The 20,094-nt window shown below is 39.0% G+C and overlaps 1 protein-coding gene across 2 annotated transcripts in view; it reads left to right on the forward strand.

Annotated features, from left to right (window-relative positions):
* The window catches only part of LOC131079464 (uncharacterized), a 220,541-nt gene that overhangs the window by 76,566 nt on the left and 123,881 nt on the right, over positions 1 to 20,094 (forward strand). For both annotated transcript variants that reach the window (XM_058017429.2, XM_058017430.2), the window contains exons 2-3: positions 17,915 to 18,328; positions 18,452 to 18,586. In XM_058017429.2, the coding sequence (XP_057873412.2) occupies positions 18,125 to 18,328; positions 18,452 to 18,586 (339 nt within the window). In that variant the 5' untranslated portion in view covers positions 17,915 to 18,124. The remainder of the gene's footprint in view (positions 1 to 17,914; positions 18,329 to 18,451; positions 18,587 to 20,094) is intronic.

Genomic DNA, 20,094 nt, shown 5'->3' on the forward strand with positions numbered 1-20,094 from the left:
TTAAACTTGGCAAAATGCCCCAAGGGTTCGAACATGAGCGATTTGGAGGAGCAATGGTAGATAGTTCAAAGTTTAAGCTCGCAAAAGCAACTGAAAGTCCGAAGTTTGTATACCAAGGAGAAACCGCGATTCACGTAAAATTTGCAAATCGTATGAAAGCTTCATGAATCGCGATTATTGCTAAAGTGTTAAGGTTTCGAAGTTTTCAAATCCTCCTGGAATGCCGAAGTTCGGCAGCTATGGCGAAGTTATAAATCTGTAAAACTTGCAAAAGGTTCTAAAACCCCGAATTTCCAATAGGAGGTGAGTCGCGTTTTCTTTATTTTTAGGGGTTGAAGAGGCGTAAATATCAAAAGTCAAGCATTGCAATCACGCCAAACTCCCCTCTCCATCTGCGAAAATCTCACCAATTAGAAACCACACAGAATTGTGAAGGAAGGAGTTTTCAAAATCGCCCAAGTTTGAAGCCATAAAGAGAAACGCACAAGATAAAATCACGCTGAAATAAATCGCCAAAATCGCCCAAGGTAAAATACTAAGTCTAAGTGTAAATCCGCAAGTTCTTTTCAAACCATGGGCACGAAAATTTGAATTAGAAGTTAACCGTTAAAATTCAAAAAATTGCAGAACTCTTCCATTCAAATTTGCAAATCGTGCAATTTCTCGCCATTCATTTTCACCAGGTAAGTGTGCTTTACCTCTGTCAATCATTCAAAATATTTATAAATTGGATAGATGTGTGTGTAAAATTAATTTAAACTGATTAAATCCGAAATCGCATCTTTTTCCGTTTATAAGGCGTCATGCAAAGCGGTTAAAATCAGAATTTACTCCTAAGATTCAGTTAGAAAATGCATTTTCAAACTTAGGAAAATTTCTCAAGCTTTATCCATTTTGAAATTAATGCCCAAGTGTAAATCCGCAATCGAAAAGCTTCATAAATATTCATGTTTAAATCAATCAAGCTTTTAGCCAACGAAATCATGCTGTTCTTTCAATTCGGGTTTTCTTTGAATTGATCCTTGAATGCTGACATATCCTTTATCTAACCTGCTTTACTTCCTTTTTATTGCCTCATAATCCGCATCCGGTTGTGTAGGATAAATGCCTAAATCGGTGGTAGAATCATCAAAGACGCCTGCTACAGCCGAGACATCACGAGCATCCAAATCAAATATCCCTCGCCGAGTCGAAAGGATGAAGTATCAGCATCAAAGAGGGGGACTGAGGGAGTCAAAAGTTCAGAGTGTTTGGGACGATGTCGGTGATACTGACCTAGGCCATATCGATATCCAAGATTTTAGGAGCCGAGTCTTCTCCCCTAATGCCTATGGCAGGCCTAGGCAGATGATGGAAAGTGGCATCGCCCAAGCAACAAGATTTCCCCCAGTAGTGCAAAGCTATGAGTTAGTGGTGGAGACAGCCCGACATTACCAACCAGGTTCCAGATTGGTGCTCCTCGAGGACATGGTCCTTACTAACTTCACTCCTGAGGCCATTGGTGACGCATTTGATATTCCCTTCCCAAACAATCCCACAGCCCCGACTATAGATGAAACGTAGGGGGCGTATGATATGAATCCTACCAGATGCAGAACACTGATGAATGAAGAGTGATACAGGGAGAGAAGACCTCCAAGCATCAGAATTGGGAAAAAGACCCCAAGAAGTGACTTTCACAATGAGCATGGGGACATGGTCACATTGCTCAATAGGGTTATGGGACTCCCCAAATCCAACTACTTTGAAGAGTGGATGTTCTACTTCACAGAGCAAGTCTTCGCTGGGAAGTCCAAGTTTGACTGGGCCTAGATCATAAGCGACAATATCCACACCCAGCTGATCGAACTTGAGGCAAAGAAGTACTTCACTATGACATCCTATTTAGTCTACATGTTCGCCAGGAACCAGCCACTGCCAGGTTTGATAATGAAAGGTCAAATCAGGAATGGACTTGATCAAGTAAAAGTATACGATTGTTACCCACAACTACACTATGAGAATATAGCTCAGAGGGAAAAGAACAAACCGGCCTATGCAGTTGGCCAGTATGAGCGCGTCAATGATGCCTTCACAATGCGCTTGGTCAGGCTTATGCAGGGAGGATTACACATAAGGCTCTCGAAGCAAGCTACTATTCTAGTACAGAGATACGGAGCCTGCTTCATCCAGTTCCCAAAGTACTCCTACATCCGGATAGCTGGCTTCGATGGTGCCCCTCTCCAGCTTCCACAGTACCCAACCGACAAGATAGTTCTTATGGAGGTTGCAAGATAGTCACGTCCGGCCGGTAGCTTACTCAGAGACAAGAAGCAAGCTGGATTCGCATTCCCCACAATTATAGGCAACCAGGATGTCCATCTAAAGACCCCATCCCAGGCGGAGGAATCCTTTGCAGAGCTAGCCTCCTATGGCCTACAGGAGCATTTTCCAAGGAAATGCTTCGATCACGATAATTTGGTGAAGAGAGCCTATGGCAGGCAGTACAGAGCAAAAGAATCAGTTGAAGATTATTGGAAAAACTGCTCTGATGACTATGAGGTCCGAAGGCGTGAATATTCAAGGCTGAGTGTGCAGCAAATGCGACTCTATGAATATCGCCGGGTCCCAAATCAACTCGCAGATTTAGGAAGTCGCCTGCAAGTCCGGGAATTTGAGGCAGTAAGGCATCTTTTGCCAAGCGTTGATTGGTCCCAGGACCCAATCACTAATTTTGAGGCAGTCATGGCAGCCCCAGGAAGATATACTGACCAATGGTTGCATCAGCAGATTGAGCGACTAATTCATGAAGGAGTCCAGCTCACATACCACTTAATGGGTAACCTTGATTCTCAGTCCTTTGGAGATGAGGGAACTTCCAATGCACCTAAGGAAGAGACTGAAAAGCTTGAGAAAAGGAAGAAGGCTAAGGCCAGCAGAGGAACTCGGACATCCAAAAGAACAAGAAGGGAAAAGATTCCCATTAGGAGACCAGAGGTCACTTCATCATCAAAGGACCCTAGTTCGTCTGATGATGTAGTAGTGTTGGATCATATACCTGCTCCGCCTTCCCAGAGTGACATCGATGCATTTGGAGCTGATGATCCTCCCGCACCCGACATGTTGGACGTCAAGCTAAGGGTAATTGAATCAGTTGAACCAGATAACCAAATTAAGGAAGGAGAGGTTCCATGCAATCAAGGGATCGAAGTACATGAACCCACCCAACAGAGCCGCCATGAATTGCTGCTCCATAACACTACCAAGGATGACTCCACTGTTGAAGGAGAGCAAAAGACAGATAATACCTGCAGGCCTGAAAAGACTGAAGAACAACCGTCACACGAAGGCACCAGGCAATTGTTCAGTGAAGTGGGGGAAAACTCGGCTGCAAGCAAAGAACTCGACACCTCCTCTACTCCTCCTATAGCAGAACAGCTGCAAATTTGTGATGAGACGGCTGAAAACGTCAAAGAACAGATTGCAAACTTAACCATAGCGTCAACCCAGACTGTACCTCAAGGATGGTTAATTGCCCGAGCCTAGCGCAAGGCCGCCACAAAGCCACCCATCGATTTGGAGGACATCTTCTCACGTATAGATCAAGCTAAAGCCAAGGGGAAGAAAAAGCCCAAGACATATTCTAGAATAACCAAAGATGAGCAAAGGAACCGTACTCTTCACATCGCCACCCCGCTTGTAGACAAGCCTGCAGACCAGATTACACTAGCTGATAATAGCATCATGACTGTCCCCATCAGACGAGCCACTAAGGAACAAGAAAAGGAGGAATTCAGGGATTCAGTGCAAAACATACTCAGGCAACTTGAAGAGATAACAGTTGAAAAGAACATGTATCAAGCTCGTGCTGAGCAGGCTGAGGGGTACATTGATCAACTCCTAAGGCCATTACACAATGCTTCCGAATCCCACATTCCCCCGACGGCATTGGCACAAAGAACTACAACGGAATTTGAAGGAGTATGGGATACTGCAAGGGCCGTCAGAGAATGGATACAAGGCATCAAAGGGAGGGGAGAACGAATCCTCGAAGAAGTAAAAGAAATGGCCCACCATCGAGAGACCACCTTGGTCAGACTATTGCAGGTAAAAAGGGAATCCCTCAGAATGCATGAAGTGGCTGCCACAACTCTTCCCCTCGTAAGAGCTCTCTTTTGGACCTAGACACAGATCCCCACACTCTCCGACATCCTGCACCCCCATGATATTGGCATTTTCAAAGAATGTTACTGGACTATCACCATGAAAAATGACACAAGAGAAATCATTTATAAAGAACACGATGCATGCGAGACAATTCTGAAAACCATGCAAGAACTCGGCAAGACGATCCTCCGATCAATGGTCTTGGGATGGCAAAATGACCTGTCTGATGAAGTGATACAGCCGAACTGGGAGGAAAGACTAGGGACGGATAGGATCACCTATTCTGCTAGGGACCTGAGTTTTGCTGGTCAATTCCATTCGGACATGTTGTGCTTCGAGCGTAATCGTTCCAGCTGGAAAGATGGCTTGAAGCACGTAGACCAATACCTTGAAGGCATGTAGTATAAAATTCGTCATCCTCCTATGCCTCCATTCAGTTTGCTATTCCAATTGTGCCTCAGGTTCCAGGAATATGTTCGTGAGGAACATATAGCAGGTCGGGACCTTTGGCAAGAATATTTGCACGGCAAGGATTTGGAAAAGGGAATGTGAAGCTGAAAAGGAAAAAGTGCTCTCCTAAAGTGCTATTTTCTTTTTGATTTTGAAAAGTGCACTTTTTGGCCAAAGGGTCATATTTGACTTCCAAGTCAACTAAATGTAAACTTTATGTATGTGCCTTTTTGATTTATTTTGGATAAGTTTTAATTACCTTTTTGGGTAGTTATTACTCCCTTTGGGGTAGTTGCTGATATTTACCCTCCATTTATGGGTATGGGTACTCTTTTGTAAGGATGAATCTGGGCCTCTTGTTTAGATTAGATCTTGGCCATTCATCCATTTTTGAAGCCTATTTAAGGGACTGGTTTTCCCTCATTTTGTAAGAAGTTCATGGATTGTTGTTGGAGCTTTGGCGAAATTTACAAGATTTAATGCAAAGTTAAGACTGTTTCAAGTTTCCTTATGAGTGCATGGTCTCCTTCTTCATTAATTTAGAATTTTCAGTTATGTTTCCTTCCTTTATATAGCATTTTCTAAGTAAACATCTGATAGAATCCTCACTGTTCATACCATTAGGGAATGGCTGATTGTCTTTCCTTCTGCATGGTTAATCTGAACCCTTCATATGCTTAGTTCGGTTATTGAATGCTCTCTGAATGAATGTTAAAGTTCTGATGTTGTATTTAATAGCATGAAAACTCAGTTTTCCCTTGAAGATCGCATTAGATTGATGCAAGTATTGTGCTTAAATGGTTGGTAATGCTTAATCTAGTTATTTGGAGGTGTCTGTCTGTTTACTGAATCTGCTATCTTAGTTAAATAACTTAGATTTTCTATACCTCTCTCTCCCTATCTCTCCTTTTTCCCTTTTTTTGTAAGCAAGAAGAATCCGCAGTCCTGCTGAAAACAGTATTAACCCAGCTTAAACCATTCGATAAGCAAGACTATTAAAGTTCTAGGGAACTCATCCAGCAATTGCCTATTTTATCGTAAGTCCCCTTGTGTTTTCAGCAAAAACACATCAAACCATTGAGTAATCCCACAGTCAAGACCTGACAAACGAAACCTTGAGGTTGTCCCCTTTGATCAAACATAAGAAACAACACTAGGGATTTCCTTATCTCAAGAGAGGATAGGATACTCAGCGGGTACATTCTATTCTGCGTTGGCCATATGGAGTTTGTAGCAATGCGATTTTAGACACGTCAACACTACTCCTATTGACTCAACCCTTCCAACCAAGAACACCTAACAACCCCAAACCCTTAGCAAATAGGATCTTTTGCTCAAATGGTGAAGTATGACATTTGTGGATGAAATATCATGTGAGACAAGGCATTTGCACTGACTTGGACCTCTTGATCAGGTTCTGCAAGATCCCTAATGTCTTTTACCCTTAAAGACCTAGTAAGGGCTACTAGCAATTAGGCCTCCTATTTGGGTTTTTGCATAGTCTCTTCCAATCTACCTTAACAACCCCTAGAAGGAATCACAGATTTAGAGACCCTTTTGGATGCGCTTAGAAACTTCACACTTTGGCATTTGGGTTTTGTGTTTAAGAGGTTTGTCCACATTACCCCTAATTATGCCTCTCTAGCCGGTATTGGAGGTTTGACACTAAAAGTGTTCACCGGTCATATTAGAAGGAACATTGAGCACTTGTCTGAGGTCTGTACATGTTCAAGGGTCCCTCCCATGCCAATTTCACTCACCTTTCAATCCACTATCCAAGGGTTTGATCCACTTCTTCTGCTGCACAAGCTTGCCACATAAGAGATGTCAAACCTAGGGCATCATCTTAAAAATTGCAAATGACACTTCCTGCCTCCCAAACCACTTGGAACATTTAATATACAATCCAATTCAACATTCCCCAAGGTTTCAGGCCATTCCCAAGATGGAATGTTGAATTTTGACCCCTTTTGCATCAAAATCCTGGTTTTAAGGGTTTCTCAGGCCAGCGATAAAGAAAATGCTCTAACACTCAAAGAAAAGAGTTTCAAGACTTCTCTCCAACGCCAAATGAAAGATGATTCACAGCCTCAACTTGTGCTGCTCTTAATTCATGCGAATCATCCGTACAAATCCATACAAATTGCAAAAAACACAAGGAAAATGGAGTAAATTGCAGTTTTAGATTGATTTGGAAACAAGAATTTCATCACCAACTTCTTCCAACCCGTTGGCATCGTTCCTCAGGGTTATATCATGCCAAGGAACTCCTCCAGCCACTCCCAACGCGTACATTCAACCAACTAACTGTTGGGTAACCAAAAATGCATAAACTTGTCAAAGTTTCTCATGACAACATTGCAACTTTTGACCATTATGACAATTTGGCTCTTGCCTTCACACCAAAAGGGCAAGAATGAGCACACAACATATCTAAGACTCCTAAACACCAAAAACACAAACAAAATGCCCATATAAGGCTTTGGACCAAATCTACACAGCTGGCAGCCTTATGGCTTATTACATTGTCTTAGGACCACCATGGACGTCACCATGGATCAACACACATCCTACCATAAAACATCACCATGGAACAACACACATCCAAATCATGCAAACATTTATCCTAGTGCCCCTACACCAATAGGTGACATAGATAGCAAAAGATCCATCAATGGATATGTTTTCACAATGTTTGGTGGTGCTATCAGTTGGATGAGTAAGAGGCAAAGTTGCAATCACTTTGTCCACTACAAAAGCAGATTACATGGCAGATACTCGTGCTTGTAAGGATGCCATTTGGCTTAAATGCTTTTGTTTAGACATTGGTTTTGATGAAGGACAAATTACCTACGTTACCCCAAGTTTCCGAGATGGGGAGACAGGGGGACGAGTTTCCGGGACGGCAATTTTTTTTGCCAAATTTGGGGAGGGGGGGGGGGGGGGGGGGGGCGGCAAAGGGGACGGCTATATAAAATATAGGGAAAATTTAAAATATATAGGAAAATTTTAAATGTTCATATGAAAACATGGATAAAGCATGCATCTATACATTATATTCATATGAAAACATGGATATAGCATGTGTATGATACTATGAAAACATTCTAGAATGCAAACATCGAACATACAACATTATCAATATGCATTTCATAATAGATATTAAAGAAATAACATACAAAATGCCAAAAAGCTACATTGCTGCCATATTGTTTCATTGTCAGTTGCGATATGGAAATCAAAATAGTACTAAGTAAATACTAAAAAGCAAAGTATAATATTTATTATTTAATATTTTATTATTTAATTTATTTTCTATTTATAAATTTTAAAATTTATAATATTAATTAATTTAAAACTATAAATATTTGATATGAATTAATAAATTTACTGTTGCATTTTAATTTTAATTTTAATGTTGGAAAAATTAAAAAAAATTGAAAATATGACAATTTTTTATTTTTTTAATATTTTTCCCTAGCCCTAGATGTGGGGGATGTCTAGCCGTCCCCGGGACGGCTGGGATGTCCCCAATCCGTCCCCAGCCGTCCTCGGGACATGTGGACATCCCCCACAACTAGGCAAGCCGTCCCCCTATTTCGGGGACGTCCCCTCAAAATTCTAACAATTTGGGGACAGGGGGGGACCTCCCCTGGCCGTCCCCAAGTCCCCGAAACGTCCCCGGAATTGGGACGGGGGTTTTTCAGGTAGGGGACGCTTCCCAGGGTTTCATAGCAAATTACTATTTGTTGTGATAGCTAGAGTGCCATTTGTTTAGCAAAGAATCCTACCTTCCATGCCATAAAGAAGCATATCGATGTATAGTTTCACTTGTTCATGATATGGTAGATGGAAAGGTGAAAATGGAAAATGTTGATACTTCGGTGAATTTTGTAGATGCATTGGCGAAGTTAGTGAACACAAAGAAGTTCAAATGGTGTGCTATTGCTATGGACCTTGGGGTCTTGACCAAATGATGGAGGTTGACTTTTGATAGGTCTTTGACAAGTGGGAGAATGTTAAGGCGTCTCGACCTTAGAGTCTCAACATGGATAAGTATTTGATTATTTTATTATTCATTTCTTAAGTGTTAACTTAACATGTTGCTATATCACTTTGTGGGACCCAATTGTGAGTTGGCTTCCTAAATGTGTGGTGAGGAGCATTAAATTGTGCTACTTGTCACCTAGGTGCTCATCTTGGCAAAGGAATTTGTAAAATCCCTAGGGGGTGCACTTTGGTGTCCTTGTATGTTAACCTCGCTAGGATTGCTAAATTGCTATGTCGAGACTAAAGAGTTATGAGGAGTTAATGTTTGGTTGTTGGTATTTATTGTTGAGTTCTTTTTAGCAGGTATCTATGTGCAAGGGATATGCCCAATTATGACTTTTGGCAGTTTCTATGTAGTGGATGTAGTACATATAGAAAGATAACTGTTATGGAAGCAATAGGTGAAAATTGCTATTTGCAACGTGTCATGGATATGGCAGGTCGCTGTTTTGGACACCACTTGACGACCTAGGTGTGAGAGATGGTGTTCTGAAACCATGAGTGCCTACCTTTCATATGTGAGCTTTAGAAATATGTTAGTGCCTTTGTTGTTTTGATGAGACACTTTGTTTATTTCCTGAGATGCCATTACATTGTTGGAATTGCTCTAGAATTCTTGGTCATTGTAACTACTTCTGAAGAGCATTGATTTTGTACTTTGTATTGCAACCTTTGGTGCTGTAATACAATTGAGCTCTCTATTTTGAAGTGTATGTTTTTTCTCGTAAGGGTTTTCCCACGTAAATCTAGTGTTATGTTCTATTTGTTTGAACTTGAAATTTATATGTTCATCTAATCTGTAATTGTTTAAGGATTTGTAACTAATTTTTGCATTCACTCCCCTGTTTGATTATCATTGGAAGTGTTATTCCATACTTAGCTTCCTTACATTTTTTAACTCTCCGCTTTCCACACTTTGTATATTCCCTATTCTTTCCTCTAGAGGGGACTGCTCCTTGATGTATCGACATATTTTTCAAAAGATAGGGACTCTCTAATAGCTTCAGATTGATACTAATATTTATCCATTAATCTATCCACTTCGTCCTTAATAGATTCTTCATGAGGGCTATGTTGAAATGTGGCGACTGATCAGCAAAGTACTGTACACTCAGCATTGTAATAAAACCCTAAAAAGGGGCGACTTTGTTTGTTGCCCTAAAAACGCATGTTATAAGCGGCTGGGATGCTCAAGGCATTGTAAGGTTGATGTACTGTTTTTGCTGGATAATAAGAAAGATTGGACGGCTGTGTATGGTGGACGTAACCCATTCTGGGTGAACCACGTTAAATCTCTGTGTTATCTGTGTCCTGTTTTATTTCTTTATCTTTTGTATTTAAATTTGCATATAATTGTTAGTTCATATTTGCTTCGGATCTGCTTGAAACCCTAACAATTGGTATCAGAGCGAGGTTTTCTGTAAATTGGCAGGACTTTCAGATTTGAGTGGGAGCAATGGAGGATTCCAAATTCAAGGTCGAAAAGTTTAACGGCCAAAATTATCAGTTATGGAAAATGCAGATGGAGGATTACCTGTATCAAAAGGATTTGTGGCGGCCATTGGAAGGAAAGGCAAAGAAACCGACCACAATATCAGATGAAGAGTGGGACATTTTAGATAGAAAGGCACTGGGATCCATTCGATTGTGCCTTGCGTCGTCTGTAGCATTCAATATAACAGAAGCAAAAACGACTGTAGATTTGATGGCAACATTGGCTAAGCTATATGAGAAACCCTCGGCTTCGAATAAGGTATTTCTTATGAAGTGTTTGTTTAATTTGAAAATGAGTGAGGGAGGATCTGTAGCGGAGCACTTAAATGAATTTAATACAATTACCAGTCAATTGTCTTCGGTAAAAATTACCTTTGCAGAAGAGGTTAGGGCTCTCTTGATTTTATGTTCTTTGCCAGAAAGTTGGAATAGCTTGGTTATGGCTGTAAGTAACTCTGTCTCTGGTAAAAATACTTTGGTATTTGATGATATTGTTGGTGTTATCCTAAGCGAGGAAATGCGAAGGAAAAGCACAGGTGAGACTCCAACATCATCGGATAGTGTTTCGAATGTGGAGAACAGAGGAAGATCAAAGGAAAGAGGAAAAGGCCCTGGGAATGAGAAGTCACGAGGGAAGTCAAAGAAAGGACGCTCTCAATCTAGAGGAAAGAAAGATTGCTGGTACTGCGGAAAGCCTGGTCATCTAAAGAAAGACTGTTGGTCTCGGAAAAACAAAGAAGGAGACAAAAATGAAAATGACAGTAAGGAAGCTAATATTGCAAGTAATACTTTACAAGATGCTTTAATCTTATGTTTGGATAATGTTAATGATTCCTAGGTAATAGATTCTGGGGCTTCATTTCATGCTACATCCCATATCAAATATTTTCTAGATTATGTTCAAGGTGATTTTGGACAGGTATATTTGGGTGATGATGAACCCTGTCAAATTGTTGGAAAAGGAAAGATAAAGATCAAGTTGCATAATGGTAATGACTGGTTTCTGCAGGAGGTAAGACATGTTCCTAATTTAAGAAGAAATTTAATTTCTGCAGGGCAACTAGGTAGTGAAGGTTGCATAGTTACCTTCTCAGACAGTATGTGGAAGGTCACTAAAGGATCAGTAGTAGTAGCTAAAGGTGCGAAGGTAGGCACATTATATCTGTGTACTGGTAACACTTACTCTACCTTAGCTGCTACAGATAAAGTTACTGCAGGGACAACAACAATAAATGTTGCAAGAACAGATTCGATAATGTGGCACCATAGGCTTGGGCACATGAGTGAGAAAGGGATGAAAATCCTTCACTCCAAAAATCTATTGCCAGGACTAAAGAAGATTGATTTAGAGTTCTGTGAAAACTATGTTTATGGTAAACAGAAAAGAGTCAGATTTCTCAAGGTTGGGAAAGAGAAGAAGAGTGAGAAGTTAGAGCTTGTACATTCAGATGTATGGGGACCGGCTCAGGTATCATCTCTTGGTGGCTCTTGTTATTATGTTATTTTTATTGATGACTCAACCAGAAAAACATGGGTATATTTCCTAAAACAAAAATCAGATGTTTTTGAAACTTTTAAGAAATGGAAAGCTTTGGTTGAGAATGAGACAGGAAAAAAGTTGAAGTGTGTCAGATCGGATAATGGAGGTGAGTATTGCAGCAAAGCATTTGAAGATTACTGTTCCTTAAATGGGATTCGAAAGCAGAAGACAGTTCCAGGAACTCCACAGGAAAATGGTGTGTCAGAGAGAATGAATAGGACCATCATGGAACGTGCGAGGAGCATGAGATTGCATGCTGGATTGCCCTTATATTTTTGGGCAGATGCTGTACATACTGCTGTCTATTTGATAAATAGAGGACCTTCAACCCCTTTGGATGGTGGTATTCCAGAGGAGGCATGGACTGGTAAAAAGGTAAATTATTCTTTCCTAAAAACTTTTGGTTGTGAAGCTTTTGTCCATGTTGATAAAGAAAACAGAACCAAGCTTGATGCTAAATCTCAGAAATGTACCTTCATTGGATATGGGATAGATGAATATGGCTATCGGTTATGGGATTTTGAAAATAAGAAAATAATTAGAAGTAGAGATGTTATATTCAATGAGAAGGTTATGTATAAAGAACAGATGCAGGAAAAGAAGCATGAACAGGACAAACAAGAATATGTGGTGTTGGATGAGATTCCTGAAAATGAAATGCCACAAGTACCTGATGCTCAGCAACAACAGATTGTCCCACAAACTCCTGCAAGTGTTAGACGTTCTACGAGGACAAGTAGACCCCCTGAAAGATTTTCTCCTTCTTTGTATTCTATTTTATTAACGGATTCTGGTGAACCAGAAGAATATGAAGAAGCAATGCAGGTGGATGCCAAACAACAGTGGCAGCTAGGCATGAAAGAGGAGATGGACTCCCTGATGAAAAATAAGACTTGGGACTTAGTTCCTCTACCTGCAGAAAAAAGAGCCTTGCCTAACAAATGGGTTTATCAGCTGAAGGAGGAGGAAGGAGGTCAGAAAAGATATAAGGCCAGACTTGTGGTAAAAGGTTTTGCACAAAAAAAGGGTATAGATTATGATGAAATATTTTCTCCAGTTGTAAAAATGACTTCAATTAGAACTGTACTTAGTCTTGTGGCTGCAGATGATTTACATCTTGAACAATTAGATGTCAAAACGGCTTTTCTCCATGAAGATTTGGAGGAGGAAATTTATATGTTGCAACCACAGGGATATGAGGTCAAAGGTAAGGAGAACTTGGCGTGCAGGTTGAAGAAAAGTCTGTATGGCCTAAAGCAAGCACCCCGACAATGGTATTTAAAATTTGATAGTTTCATGGCTGAACACGGTTATCATAGATGTCATTCTGATCATTGTGTATATTTTAAGAGATTTGATAATGGCAGTTATATTATCCTGTTGCTTTATGTTGATGACATGCTTGTTGCTGGGTCTAACATGCAACATATAAATGATCTTAAACAAAAATTAGCCAGGTCATTTGCTATGAAGGATTTGGGTGTAGCTAAGCAAATTCTCGGTATGAGGATTACACGGGACAGGAAAAATAGAACCTTGAATTTGTCCCAAAGTGAGTATATAAAGAAGGTGTTGAAAAGATTTAACATGCAGGATGCAAAAGCAGTTAGTACACCTTTGGCTAGTCATTTCAAATTGACTAAGGAGATGTGCCCAAAGGCACAAGAAGAGGTTAATAAAATGTCTAACATCCCGTATTCATCAGTTGTTGGTAGTCTGATGTATGCAATGGTATGCACAAGGCCAGATATTGCACATGCAGTGGGAGTTGTGAGCAGGTTTATGAGTAATCCGGGTATGGAACATTGGAATGCTGTGAAACGGATTCTTCGGTATTTGAAAGGAACTACTACAAAGGCATTATGTTTCAAAGGATCTAATGCTGCTCTAAGTGGATTTGTTGACTCTGATCTGGCGGGTGATATTGATTCACGAAGGAGTACTATAGGGTATGTCTTTACTATAGGGGGAACTGCAGTCAGTTGGATTTCTAGGCTGCAAAAGGTTGTTGCACTTTCAACCATTGAAGCTGAGTATGTTGCTGCTACAGAAGCCAGCAAAGAGATGATTTGGTTGCAATGTTTTCTGAAGGAATTGGGTTAGACACAAAAGGATAGCCCATTGTATACTGATAGCCAAAGTGCGATTCATCTTGCGAAGAACTCTGCTTTTCATTCAAGGACAAAGCACATTCAGCTCAGGTACCACTTCATTCGGACTATTTTGGAGGAGGGTCAGTTACAGCTTGAGAAGATTCACACAAGTGAGAATCCTGCCGATATGTTCACAAAGGCAGTTCCACAAGAGAAGCTGATTTCTTCATCAGTTTCTGTTGGTCTTCTTGATTGATAATTGTGGAATTTATACCAGTCAAGTCCTAGTGTTTTATCCAGTGGATGTTGCATGTACAGTGGTGTCGTGTAGTATCAGTCTCCAAGTGGGAGATTGTTCGGTGTGGAGCTTGATCAGTCTCCAAGTGGGAGATTGTTGAAATGTGGCGACTGATCAGCAAAGGACTGTACACTCAGCACGTTTTCATTTTGTTGATGAAAACCGACATTGTAATAAAACCCTAAAAAGGGCCGACTTTGTTTGTTGCCCTAAAAACGCATGTTATAAGCGGCTGGGATGCTCAAGGCATTGTAAGGTTGATGTACTGTTTTTGCTGGATAATAAGAAAGATTGGACGGCTGTGTATGGTGGACGTAACCCATTCTGGGTGAACCACGTTAAATCTCTGTGTTATCTGTGTCTTGTTTTATTTCTTTATCTTTTGTATTTAAATCTGCATATAATTGTTAGTTCATATTTGCTTCGGATCTGCTTGAAACCCTAACAGGCTAAACTGTTTTAGATTCTTCCTCTTCTTGTAAAAATATGGGGCTTGAGGATTATAGGATTGTATCACCTAGGGTTCTATAGTTTGTTGTGTTTCTATCCCCTCCATGGGGTTTTCTTGTGTTTGAGTGTTTGACTAGCTTCCTAATTATTTCATTCAACTCTTTTTGCCTTGATCTAGAATTCGAAAGTTCCTATGAAAGAACTTTTTATCCTCATCTATCATTTTCTTTTCTCCTTTATGTCCTATAGCCATAACTTCTATATCCAAACCCTTGGTCTTGAGACCTTCAACCTGATATTTTCTTTGTTCATGTCTTAGGTATTTGGCTTCTCTATCACAAGGAAACATAAATTGTTGAAATACCCACCAAGTTGGTAGAATATTCTGTTCTCATACCATTGTAATATTGCTAATGGGTATTAATGCTAATATTCATTAAATCCCTTGCGAATATGTATTTTTAGTGATATGCTCTGGTACCACTTTAATGACTGAATCAAATTATTTTAGAGTTAATAAATTTTCCAATTTAAGTATTTAACTCAAAACTATCAGAAACCCAAACTTTTGTCATTTAACTCAAAACTATCAGAAACCCAAACTTTTGTCTTTTAAATCCTAATATTCAAATTTATCAAATTTATCTTCAGATTTTAATATGGAACTCAAAATGACAAAATCTTGATTAATCATGGTCTTATAATACAATTATAATGCAGACTTTAGAAATAAGAGAAATCTTTAGAGAACCTTTGGCCAAAAATGAAGTCTGAACATTACAATTAGTTACATGGCAAGAATAACAGACAACATCATCAATGATAGCCACTAGCACAATGTTTGCAACAGTGTCAAATACAAATGAAAATACCCTATTGTTTTCTTACAATAGTTTGCAACATACTTGATGCATTGAGGGTCCAATTTGCAACCATGGTGTTCCCTCTCAACCTTTAGATAAAGTCGTCTCACTAAGTTAAAGGGATTTCATCCTTGGACCTAAAAATTAAAGGGTTTGTTGTTATCTAGTTCTTTGCAAATCTAAAGGTTTTCATCCTTAGGTGTGGCACTCTAAACAACATGTGCTCTAAGCAATATTTTCTAGGGTTTCAATGAAGACAAATCAGGTTTGAGTCTTCTTAGGAACATGTCCAACCTTTTATAACATGAAGAGTTATAGTGAAAATGTGTTCTTGCTCAAAACAACAATTGAGATTCATGATGACCAAGGGGTAAGGGTTGCAGCTACCACAAGAAATGAAGCATAGGCATCTTCCCATTCCAATGCTGCATAAACATGAAAACCAGCACCCAAAATAACATATAATGTTTTCTTAGCTGGGAAAATGTCTTTTGGAGTGGTCACTAAGTCAAAATTTCCCAATAATGTTGTTTTGGGTTGTGTAGGGGTAGGTAGGAACGAATAGTGAAAAATGGCAAGAGTGTCTAGTTCGAGAGTTGGGGAGACCACTGGTCAGGAGTTGGGATTTGAGTAAAAGGAATACCGATAGGAAGAAGTCTAATGCTTTGATGGGAATAAAGGAGAGTGACAAGGGATGGACGGAAGGTATGCTTGGATGGATAAGTCTAGTGACTCAACAAGAGCAAGAGAAAATGGAGGTTTGAGGAAAGGCACGTTGGTAGGGAAAACTCCAAAACTCTGATAAGGAGAAGGAAGTAGTAGAGTTCAGCAAAAAGGTATGGAATGACAAAGTCTAGAACTCTGATAAAAAGCTCACACTTAAGAGTTTGGACACAAGACACACTATAGTTAAGAGAAACTAAGACCAAGATGGCTGGGATTGACTAGGCTTAGCTTATCATAAAGAAAGGGGAAAAGGATTTCCAGTTCCAACTTGAGTTAATTTAAAAGGGGACATTAAACAATAGTAGTCTATGCTAATCATTATTATAAAGATTAAGTGAATGATTTCAAGAGACTACTAGAAATTTGTTAGAAGTTAGGGATACCTTTTGACAAACCCTTGGAAAATCTTTCAGGAAACCCTTATGGGAAACTTTGTAACTTCTATAGAAAGCTAAGTTACCGGTTCCGGTTCGGATTCAGGTTCGGATTCGGGTACGGATTCGCGGATTCGGCAAAAAAAATAATTTTTTGGGTACGGGTACGGGTTCGTCCGTACACACATATATATATTTTTTAATTTTTTTTAATATATATATATATATGTTCAAACTTCAAACATCAAAATTATATATGTTCACAGTTCAAACATACAAATATGAAACATACAATGTAACTTTCCCATACAATGATACATAAATGATAACAGATAAATCATAAATCATAAATCCATAATTGCCAATGCCAATAAATATTCTGATATTGATATATCATAAATCATCAAAAATGCAAGTAGAATAGGTTGAATGCATGTTTTGATGCATGAAATGCATCATAGAGGGGCAGATTAGGGTTTAGATGTAAAAAAAAAATAAAAAAATTGTTTTTTAATTGTTTTTAATTGCTTTCTAACCCGTGGGCCCCGTTTTTGGGAACCCACGGGCTTGGGTTCACCCGGGTCCTCCTGGGTTCGCCCTGGGTCCCACCCGGGTCCTGCCCAGGCAGCTGGGTTCCCTGTGGGTCCTGCGTGACAGGACCCACAGGGAACCCAGCTGCCTGGGCAGGACCCGGGTGGGACCCAGGGCGAACCAGGCTGGGACCAGGACCGGGCAGGGACCAGGACCGGGCAGGGACCAGGACCAGGACCCAGCCAGTTTAGGCAAGAACCGGTAACTGAGATAGAAAGAAACGTAATTATGTGTAATTTAATTAAAATTTTGTGCTTCATTGCTTTAAAATGTCTCATTACAATTTGTACAAGTTAGAATCTTTTTGAGGTCAAAATAGTTGAGGTGACATTATGACTGGTTGATGATTGCAAAAATTGTAGCCACTGTTTACAAGTTTAAGCTGTCTCAAGTTTCAACTACCCAATGTGTTATAGGCATAGAGAAAGCCTGAGGTTTTTTGTGAGACTAATATCATGGATAAATATGGTATGGGGAGATGCTGTATATGTTGCTCTACATTTTGTAATCTTTATAGATATTATACATTTTCTTTCTGCACCTATATTCCTATGTTAACTGTAGTTACTCAGAGCAACTGTGACCTGTTGAGTTGTATTTCCATATGCTGTTGATAAGTTCACAATTAATGACAAACGTGGTTGTGGGTGAAAAATAATGTTTTGATCAAATGGTGTAAGTGAATCTTCTAGTTTGTTTTAACGATTTCACATCAGCAAATATGCCAGTGATGTTAATTGTAAAGGTGTCATTTTGATGAATAAACCAGGATGTAAATTGTAGATATAATGTTCTTCTAGTATGATGTTTATTTTGTGACCCTGTTGTATATTATATAGATTATTTTGAAGCAGTTTCGTGATACACACTGCCACTTTTGCTTCAAGGAGCTTCCAGGGGATCCTGTGCCTTGTGAATCTTGTGCAATACCTTTATATTGCTCTGAAAATTGCAGAGAGCATGCTGGAGGAAGTCTATACTGGAGTAAACACTCTGAGAACATTTCATTTCCTGAGCAAATCTCAGATGTTTCTGATCACAGGACTGGGATGACATGTTTGTCTGAGAATGATTTGTTCAAAATATCACAATTGAATATTAAAGATAGGAATTGGTGTGAGCACAAACATGAATGTGGAGGGATGAGTTGGGCTGCAGTGCTACCAACAGAAGCTATTTTGGCTGCTCGCATGTTGATCAAATCTATCAATAAGGAATCGCAGTGGTATTTACAGGATTGTTCAATAAATATGGTATTGTATCGTTATTTTCTTGAAGACGATTTAAGTTGCATAATTGTAATCACCTCCACTGTGGTCTGGTACTTATGGTAGGCAGACCATGAAGAATTCCTTTAACTTGTATTGAACTTGCAGAATCTTTGCCATCATTATGAGAAGATGCAACCAGATGATAAATTGGAGCTACACATATTTGCCATTGTTCTTGCATGCTGTCTTCAGTCTTCAAGTTCAGGGATGTTGCAGTTAACAGGGACTTCTATTTCAGAGGTACATTTGATCACAAAATTGAGGAATTGTTTTCTATCTCCTTTATATTATGTAGGGAAGATTGTCTTTACACACTACATTTCAGGATGAACAGTTCAAAACGTTATTAATTGCAAGAAACGACTTTTATGATTGATAATCTCACTTTTTCATTGTTTATTTTGATATATGTGCTATTTTCTGTAATGGTTGAGACAACAGAAACTTGAAAATAAAGTACATAGACTAAACGTTGTGGCAAATAACCATGAGTTCCCCTGCTTTGTTGAATTTTAACTACATTTTTGGGTTTCAAATTTATAGTACTTTTTCGGACAGTGGCATCAAGCAAAGATAAACTCTTACTTGACAATAACTCTTTGGGCCCAAAATTTAATAAAACTTGGGACTCGGCAAAAACTCAGGAAAAAATCAACAAGAAATCTTCAAATTTATCGAACATTTGAAAATATACGATTTCTTAACATATTCTTAAAAAAACCACATATACACTAAATTTATAGAACATAATAACATATTACTGGTTTCCATCATATATAAATCGAAGTTTGAGTTCAATATATATCATATGCCAAAAAACAAGTGCAACCTTTGAAATTTTTTTAGTCAAATACATATTGTAGACTACAAAATAAATACAATCTTTGAATACATATTAAGTTCAAGCTTTCATATCAATGAAAATCAGAAATCATAAATTTTGTCTACGACTAAAGCTCAAAAAAGTCTGTTGCTGCTTAGTGAGTGCTGAAGTAGATGGTGTTGCTTCTGCAATATCCTCAATACGTGCCTCAACAGGTGAGGAAACTACTTTTGCTGGATCACCAACCTCATCTTCTGCCTCTTCTACTGCCCATTCACCTGCCTCCCTCTCCAACTCAGCTAAGTGATCTGTTGATTAGGAAGTTTGCACTTCCATCAACACAGAATAAAATACACGGAGTATATCCTATTCTCTCTTGAATAAGGAAATCTTGTATGCCATCTGATTGTCCAAACAAGATAACCTCAAGGTTTATCAGGTCTTGACTGTGCTTAGGATAATTCAGTGATGATGTGATTTGCTGGTAATCACAAGGAAACTTATATATTTGTTTTCTGGATAAATTTTTAAGATAACTGCTACGGACAACTTCCTATATCTAGTACCTTTTGAACATCAGATTTTCAGGATACATGGTGCTTTATAAACAACTTCTGGAATTGATTTTAAAAGAAATATCAAAAGACAAACAGGGGTTCAAAAAGCTAATCTAATCTACATGAAACAAGTCCTAAACCAATAGATAAAACCCTTAAAACATAAATATATTTTCAGATTACCAATACATAAATTGAACCCATAATACAATGCAATCAAGTCATATATTCAGTAATTGAACTAAAGCTTAAAAACGTTTAGACTAACCATGCACAAAAATTACCAGTCAGAGAATCCCCAATGGTATGAACAGGGTTTCATCAAATATTGATTTATAAATTACTCCATACTAACTTGCTTTGAAATA

The sequence above is a fragment of the Cryptomeria japonica genome, chromosome 8, assembly GCF_030272615.1.
Source record: "Cryptomeria japonica chromosome 8, Sugi_1.0, whole genome shotgun sequence".
Taxonomy (NCBI): Eukaryota; Viridiplantae; Streptophyta; class Pinopsida; order Cupressales; family Cupressaceae; genus Cryptomeria; species Cryptomeria japonica.